The 9343-nt window shown below is 39.5% G+C and overlaps 1 protein-coding gene across 1 annotated transcript in view; it reads right to left on the minus strand.

Moving 5' to 3' along the window:
• Nucleotides 1-309: 309 nt before the first annotated feature.
• The window catches only part of RIC3 (RIC3 acetylcholine receptor chaperone), a 51935-nt gene continuing 42901 nt past the window's right edge, over nt 310-9343 (minus strand). Inside the window, exon 6 of the mRNA XM_007954834.2 lies at nt 310-743. Within this exon, the coding sequence (XP_007953025.1) occupies nt 310-743 (434 nt within the window). The remainder of the gene's footprint in view (nt 744-9343) is intronic.

Raw genomic sequence — 9343 nt, forward strand, 5'->3', positions numbered from 1 at the left:
TGAGTGGTCCCCTCTGTAATTACCATGGACCATATGTAATTAACTCAATGGATCAACTCTCTGATGGGGGAAAGGCAGGAAGAGAAGAGTGAAGTTATCTTTTGTTCACACTAATTTCTATGGTGTTTTACAAGGTGACAGGTGTGTGAGCACCAGGAAGGATACATGATATCCATGGTAATGGCCTGATAGCTACAATATTTGACACAGAGAATGAAGTATAGGGCACAGGGCCAAGGATGAAATCTGAGAGAAAAGAAAGGTTACCTTGGGAAGAGAGTAACAGACACTTCACCAACCTGGCTGTCTTCATTCTAAACTCTGGAGGTTCCGCTTCCTCAGCATGCCACCCGTGTGTGCTTTATCAGCACTGAGGCCCGGGCCTTCATCTCCGAAGTCTTGGGGCCACTCCGCTTTGGTGTCTTCCTCTTGCTCACTACAGTTGTCTGCCCTGAATCCAGCATTCTCTGCCAACACAGCAGGATCCTCTTCTTCATGGAAACAGCAGGAACATGTTTCTTGCTTTGGGTCACACAAGGTAACAGAATTATCTTCCTGGGCTCGAGGATCAGTGGGCAGACTTTCCCAACCCAAATGGTCTCGTTCTTCTAGCATTCCCATTCTCTCAGCTATTTCTTCAGCAGAAGGCTCTTTCAGGTCTGGATAATCCACCAGGATTGTTTCTTGCCTACGTCTGATGCAGTCTGAAAGGTCGTAAACTGGGTAAGTCTCTTCAGGGTAACCTAGAGAGAAAAGTAGCACAAAGTCATACAAAGAATGTCTCTTAAAAAAAAAAATAAAGTGTCAGGCTCAAAGAGGATTCTCAGGCAGCAGCCATCCTATCCTAATAAATCCATTCAAGAAATCCCTGAGATGATGCTAACAGTTCTGAAGTTTCACTTGAGCAAGTTCTTGGCAATCTGGCTGACTATCCCAGTGCTCTTTGAAATATAAACCAATTCAGATGAAAATCCTTTCTTAAGTGTGGGGTGCTTGGGGCAGAGCATAAGTCTCACACTGCATGCTTCTGCAGTACCGATGAAGATTAAGCAAACAACACGAGTTTCAGGTTTTTTTTTTTTTTTTTTTAATGTACAAAATGCCAGATGGAGAAAGCATAGCTCAAGGCTAATGTTTATAACTTCTATTTGGAACCATTTTCAAATCTTGGATGTGGAGGGGGAAGGAGAGAGAGGGCGGGAGGAATGGAGGAGGAGGAAAGGGACTCAAAGCTCTGAAAATACGCTATGAAGCCTTCTAATTATCAAAACAATTGAATGGTTTGCAAGTGTCAGAAATGGAGAGCACTTTAACAAGCCATGTCCAAGATCCCCAAGGACAAGCACTGCATTTTCAGAGACAAAATTCCCATTGTTGGCTTCTTCATCTTCACAAAATGGAACAAAAGAAAATAACAAACTGGTAAACAAAACGAGTAATACTGGTACTGAATCCCAGTTATGATAATGAGAAGAAAGAAAATGTTGCCAAATTAAGAAAAGAAATGAAATAAATCTGTGTCAGCCAAGCTGCGCCTGAGTGGCAGATGGGCCGGGCTGGGGCTCATATGCCAGTGCTGGCAACCACTGGCACTCACTACACAATGTGAGAAGCTGGAAGACTCCAAGCCCATTTGCACATTATGATAATTGGCAAATTCAATTCTAACACAAACCACTTTCTACCTACAGATTATGAAAAGTAGGGGTCTTTTTTGATGTACAGTAGGGTTTGGGGAGACATTTTCACAACATTTACTGTTTTTTTCTGATACATAAACTCATTGTAGAAAATACGTAAAATAGAGGCAAGTTTAAACAAGAAAAAGCAAATCACCCAGAATCCCACCACTGATAATAATTTGTTGTATTTACTCCTGGCCTTTTTGACTTGTGTTGTTGTTGTTATGTGCCGTCGAGTCGGACCCAACTCATAGCGACCCCTCGTTCGGTTTCCGAGGCGGTATCACTAGGGAAGTTTCTCTGCGACCCCATGCACAACAGAACAAGACACTGCCCGGCCCTGCACCTTCCTCAGTCGTTGCTGCGTGAGCCCACTGTTGCAGCCACGGGTCAGACCATCTCATTGAGCAAATTCCTCTTTTTCACTGACCGACTACTTTACCAAATACTATGTTCTTCAGGGACTGGATCCTCTTGATAAAATGTCCAAAGTATATGAGATGACGACTCGCCATCCCTGTTTCTAAGGAGCATTCTGGCTGTACTTCTTCCAACACAGATGTGTTTGTTCTTCTAGCAGTCCATGGTATATTCAATATTCCTCACTAACACTATAATTCAGAGGCCTCAGTTCTTCAGTCTGCCTTATTCATTGTCTAGTTTTTGCATGCAGCTAAGGTATACCTGGTGTAGCTTAGTCCTCAAGGTGACATCTTTGCTTTTTAACACTTTAAGGTCTTTTGTAGCAGACTTGCCCAGTGTAATATGTTGTTTGATTTCTTGACTACTGCCTTCCATGGTTGTTGACTGTGGATCCTAATAAAATGAAATCCTTGACAACTCAATCTTTTCTCCATTTATCATGCTGCTGCTTATTGGTCTAATTGTGAGGAATTTTGTTTTCACACGGCATATAAAATGTTGTATCCTGATTTTTTTCATTCACAATTTTATCATGAGCATTTTTCCATGTCATCAGGCATTTTGAAATTGGCTTCAAAATAGTTCACCATACAGCTGCAACATAATTGCATGATTTACCATTCATTCCTCTTAAGATATTTAGAATCTTTCCAATTTTCCTCTATTATAAGTAACGTTGCAATTAAGATCTCTGAATATAAATCTATATCATCTATTTCTTTAAGACAGACTTCTAGAAATATGAAAATTAGAGCAAAGGGAATGAGGATTTTAAAAGCCTTTTTTACACTCTGCCAAATTACTTTCCAGAAAAGGGATATAAATTTTCAATCCTACTATGGTGTGAAAACTGCCCATCTTATTACACCCATACCAGTATTGAGCAGTACCCATGCCCATCAAGTCAAGTCTGACTCACAGCAATGCCACAAGACAGAGAGAACTGTTCCATACGGCTTCCAAGGGTGTAAATCTTTATGGAAGCAGACTGCCTCATGTGTCTCCTGTGGAGTGGCTAGTGGATTCGAACTGCCGACCTTTTGGTTAGCAGCCAAATGTCTTAAACACTGTGCCACTGGAGAACAGTAGTATATTAAAAATCTTGCCAATGTAGTATTCTTTCCTAGGTTTAATTTACTGTGGACAGTATGCCAGGAGCTTAGCTAATGAAGGCCTCTACAGCCTCCTTGGCCAAGGGCAGAGGCTGGGGAAGTCTGCATGCCCATTAACTCTTAGCCACTGAACACTTAAGTCCATTTGCTGCCATCTCCCTGCCATCTCACCACCAAGGACAAAACTTGCCCTTGGACTTCTATGGATATCTGCTTTGGTTTAACAAGAGGAGTGAGGAAAATCAAATAGTAACTCACACAACTGCTAAAATAACCCACATCAGCCAACGTTACTGTTTACACAAGAACTTCAAAACATGAGTAAGCAACAAAAATTTACTGGTCCTATGAGGAAATTAACAATTCAAAACAGGAACCAAATTAAGCAAATTACACAAATAGCCCCTAATTAAACAGTCAGTGCAAGAAATAGGAGTTAATGTCAACTTAAAATTGATATTCCCAGTAATATTTAAGAAGACACTGCATTGATAAAGCCAAACCAGGCTTGAATGAAAATGGAGGAAGCAGGAAGTAAGAAAGAGACGTCAGAAATAGCAAGTCATAATTACAAGCAGAATTTTAAACTCAATAGAGGAAGAAAATAGATTGAAATGGACATGATTGAAAACCAAATTAATGTATTAGATAGAAACCATATTGAGGAATTCAAGGAAGAGATAAACCACCTACACAAACTCTTCCAGAAAACAGAGGAGGGAACACACCCCAAAGCATTTTATGAAGCTAGTATTATGCTGAAATATAAACCAAACATTACAATAAATAAAAACCACAGACTAATATTCCTCATAAAAACAGACACAAAAAGTCCTTAGCAAATTGAATAAGTATGTTTTATCCCAGGAATGCAAAGTTGTTTTACTATTCAAAAGTCAATCAGTGTAATTCACTATATTAAAAGACTAAAACAGAAAGATATGGTAATCTTAGTTGATTTGGAGAAAAAAGCAACAACAAAAACCCACTGACAGAAGTCCGATACTCATTCATAACTAAATTCATGATTAACAACTCTAAGTAAGACTAGAAGGAAGCTTCCTCAACCTGAAACAGCATCCATGAAGAATCTCACATCACACCAATGGAGAACATCTGAGCGCTTTCTCCTAAATGTCAGAAACCAAGGGTGTTTGTTCTCACCACTTCTGTTTAACATTGTGCTGGAGGTTCTAGCCAGTGCAATAAGGCAAGAAAAAATAAAAGGCATATAGCTTAGAAAGGAGGAAGTAAAAATTATCTTTATTTGCAGAAAATCTGATTGTCTATGTAGAAAATCCTAAGAAAGCTAAAAAAATTTAAAAGCTACTAGAACTAACTAATAAAGGAGTTCACCAAGGCCATAAAGGAGTTCACAAGGTCATGTTGCAAACGTCAATTGTATTTCTCTTTTGTAATGACAGATAATTAAAATGTTAATAAAAATAACCGCTTACAATAACATCAAAAATATGAACTATTTAGGAATATAGTCACAAAATATGTATAAAAAAAGAGATTACTTGTTCATAGATTGGAAAAGTCAGTATTATTAAGATGTTCCACCACCCCACTGCCGTCGAATCAATTCTAACTCATAGTGACCTTATAGGACAGAGTAGAACTGACTCATAGGGTTTCCAAGGCTGCAAATCTTTAAGGAAGCAGACTGCCTTATCTTTCTCCTGCGAGTGGCTGGTAGGTTTGAACTGCCGACCTTTAACCACAGAGCCAGCAGAGCTCCTACTAAAATGTCAGTTCCCTTACATTGATCCAGAGATTCAACATCCCATTAAGTGTTTTTGTTTTGTTTTGTTTTGTTTTGTTTTTAAGAAATGAACACACTGATAAATGTGAAGGCTCTAGAACTAATAAAAATAATTTTGGGAAAAAAATGTGAAGAACTTACACTATCTGAATTAATATAAAACTACAGTAATCAAGACACTATGATCTCAGTGTAAGTATAGATGAACAGAACAGAATGGAGAATCCAAGACAGACCCACACATTGATTTCAACCAATGCATCAAAGTAATTAAATGCAACAAAAGGATCTGGAACACTTGGATACGAATAAAGGAATGAAGAAAACAAGTAAAACCTTTGTTCTGACCTCACATCTTATATAAAAATTACTTTAAAAATGGATTATAGGCCTTAATGTAAAAGCTAAAACTATAAAATGTCTAGGAAAAAAAATAGAAAAATATTTAGAGGACTTTATGCTGAGTGAAATTAGTAAATCATAAAAGGACAAATCCTTTTATTGTATGAGACCACTACTATAAAAAGTCAAGCAAGAAACATTCTTTGATGGTTACCAGGGGTAGGAGGGTAAACCACTAACTAGAGAATTGACACATACTTACCTGGGCAAAAGGGAAGGTAATTTACAATAAGAGAGAGGTCAGCACAAAAAGACCAAGGCAAAAGAAGACACTGGGTGGAGCACAAGAGTTAAGGCAACAGAGGTAAATACTATTACATACACAATTCTGCAAAACAGTAATAACAACAACAGTCTATGAGTGAATACATACAGGGACATGCAAGCTGAACAGGTATGGGAAGATGAATGGGACTCTATCCATGGAGATGTGTATATATATATAGGTTTGACAGAGGATATTTCTATATATGTATTTACATATGCTGCAAATGTATCTATGAATACAGTAGAGCATATAGGGGGCAAAGTTATGAAAACTTCGTAGCCGTAACCAAACACCATGAGGGAATAAGTCACTTGGCTTGGGGGCTCAGGACCACAGTCTTGGGGGACATCAAAGTAAATTGGCACAACATAATCCACAAAGAAAATGTTCTACATCCTACTTTGGTGAGTAGTGACTAGGGTCTTACAAGCTTGTGAGCTGCCATCTAAGGTACAACCATTGGTCTCCCCCTGTCTGAAGCAAAGATGAGTGAAGAAAAACAAATACACGTGGCAACAATTAGTCCGAAGGACTAACAGAGCATGTGAATCTCAGCCTCTATTACCTGAGACCAGAAGAACTAGTTGGTGCCCAGCTACCATTACCAACCACTCTGAAAGGGATCACATTAGAAGATCCTAGATAGGGTGGGAGAAAAATGTGGAACAAAACTGAAAATCATAAAAAACATCAGGCTCACTGGTTGGATAGAGACTGGTGGAAGCCCCAAGACTATGGCCTTTAGTCACCCTTCCAGCCTGGAACTAAACTGATCCCCATGGTTCAACTTGCAGCCAAAGAATAGACAGGTCTACAAGGTGAACAATTACATGAGGAAGGTATGCACCACTCCTGAGAACAATAATAATCAACCACAAAAGATCAAAAGGGCAGCATCTGACCAGGGACAAAGTTTAGAAGGCAAGAAGGGATAAGAAAGAAAGAAGAATGAAAACAGGAAACACAGGGAGAAAATGGGATGAGTGCTGTTACATTGTGCAATCAACGTCATGAAACAAAATGTGTATGACTTTTGAATGGAAAACAGCTTCTTTCTGTAAACATCCCCCCAAATCACAATAAAAAGTTTAAAAATATATATTTAGGTCTAGCAAGCCTTGGGCTAGGAAGATTTATCAAACAGAACACAACAGGAACCATAAAAAGAAAAAATGATATATTGAACTTCATAAAAAATAAAAACTACTTTGTGTGTGTGTGTGTATGTGTGCTTTAGGTGCAAATTTACAGAGCAGAGTTTTATATTCAACATTTCGTGTACATTTGGTTTCACTCCCCAATTACTATCCCCAACCCTAACCCACTCTCCATCCCTCCCTTCCCAGTAGCCCCTCCTCCTGTGCCCCTCACAGTTATACACTCCTGTGTGTCCTGCGTTTCCTCCAGGCAAATGTTGCCCCTCTGGTGCCCCATGGTCAATTGCTCCAAGGGATTCACCTCCATAGAGTATGTGGGTGCGTCACCCTGGGTTGAGTGGTCTCCCTGTACATCTTGTTTATTACTGGGCTGAGAGCCAGCCCCTGGGAGTGAGTTTTATTCCAGGTCCAAAGTGTATCCCAAGGCCATAGTATTGGGGGTTCCACCAGACTCCATCCAACTAGTAATTCTGGTCATTATTGTATTTTTGGATTTTGTTCCACATTTTTCCTCCCACTCTATCCAGGATCTCCAGTTTTGATCCTTTCCCGAGTGGTTGGTATTGGTAGCCAGGCACCATCTAGTTCTTCTGGTCTTGAGGTCCATCATATCCTAGGGCTGATTGCTCCCAAATGCCCTTGGTTTTTTGCACTCTTCACTTCCAACGATAGGAGACTATTAGCTGCATCTTAGATGGCTGCTATTAAGACCCCAGTCACTGCTCACCGATGTAGGTTGTGGAACAAGATTTTTAGGTATTTTATTGTGCCAATTGAGTCTGGTGTCCCCCAGTACTGTGGTCCTGAGTCGGTAGGTCCGTTGGATCTCTCTCCCACAGTGTCTGGATGTCTGTGAGGAATTGCTGTGTCTCCTGTTGTTTCTGTAAGGGTTGGGGATATTTTGTATCACTGGTATCTGTGCAAGATTAGCCTCTGCTGAATCTATCCTTGGTTTAGAGTATAATCCTATTCACTGTCCCTCATCTGATCTTCTCAGATGTTTATGTGTTTATCTCTAGCCTGGTGTTTGGTGTTAATGGTAATGCACTATTGTGGATATACTAGTATTAGCCTCTGTCGTCCATATCTTTTGTGTACAGTTCAGTGTCCTCCCTTTCCCCAATGTTATCGTGGTGGTCACAGATTCTTTCCACCCCATCCCTCCCCTTGCCCACCTTAGCACATGGCCCCCAAACTAGCCTGTAATTATTCCCTCTCCTTCCCTCCCCAGCCCGGTAACCTACAAAGTGAGTTCCCTTCCTTAAGCAAACCACTCCTTGTCTTTTTACAGTAATGGGCTCATACATTATTTGTCCTTCTGTGACTGACTTATTTCACTCAGCATAATGTCCTCCAGGCTCACCCACATTGTGAGATGATTCACATATTCTTCACTGTTCTTTAATGTAGCATAGTATTCCATTGTGCGAATGTACCATAATTTGGTTATCCATTCATCTGTTGATGGGCATTTAGGTTGTTTCCATCTCTTTGCTACAGTGAATTGTGATGCAATGAACATAGGTGTGCATGTGTCTGTTCGTGTCCCGTCTCTCACTTCTTTAGGATATATTCCTAGTAATGGAATTTAATGGTATTGATAATGGTATTTCTATTTTCAGTTTTTTAAGGAAACACCATACTGTTTGCCACAATGGTTGTACCACCAGCAGTGTATGAATTCCAATCTCTCTGCAACCTTGCCAGCATTTGTTATTTTCTGTGCTATTGAACTTTGCTATTATTGCAGGGGTGGGTTGATATCTCGTCATTTTGATTTGCATTTTTCTAATGACTAAAGATCATGAGCAATTCCTCATGTATTTGTTGGCACCAGCATATCACCTTTAGTGAAGTATCTGTTCATGGAGCCTGCCCATTTTTTAATTGGATTGTTTGTCTTTTTGGTGTTGAGGTGTTGAAGTTTTCTATAGATTTTGCAGATAAGACCTGTGTCAGATGTCATAGGCAAGTATTTTCTCCCACTCTGCAGGTTCTCTTTTCACCCTTTTAATGAAGTCTTCGATGTGCATAATAATTTAATTTTCTAAAGATCCCAGTCACCTAGCTTCTCTTCTGCCTCCTGTGCATTCTGGGTTATGCTTAAGATATAAATTAAGGTCCTAGATTTGCCCCTATTTTATCTTTGATGAATGTTATAGTTTTGGGTTTTACATGTATGTCTTTGATCCAACTTGAGTTTCTTTTTGTGTATGAGGTGGAGTATGCATCTTGTTTCATTTTTCTGCAGGTGGATATCCAATTAGCCAGCACCATTTGTTAAAGAGGCTATCTCTTCTCCATTTAATGGGTTTTGGACCTTTGTCAAAGATGAGCTGTCCTTAGATGGATGCATCTATTTCTGGGTTTTCAATTCTGTTTCATTGGCCTATCTGTCTATCATTGTACCAATACCACACTTTTTTTTTTTTTTTTTAATTGTGATTTGGGTGAAGATTTACAGAGCAAATTCACTTTCCATACAGCAGTTCACATACACTTTGTCTCATGACATTGACCACAATTTACCC

The sequence above is a fragment of the Orycteropus afer genome, unplaced genomic scaffold, assembly GCF_000298275.1.
Source record: "Orycteropus afer afer isolate SDZICR_OR568_19922 unplaced genomic scaffold, OryAfe1.0 scaffold00014, whole genome shotgun sequence".
Classification (NCBI taxonomy): Eukaryota; Metazoa; Chordata; class Mammalia; order Tubulidentata; family Orycteropodidae; genus Orycteropus; species Orycteropus afer.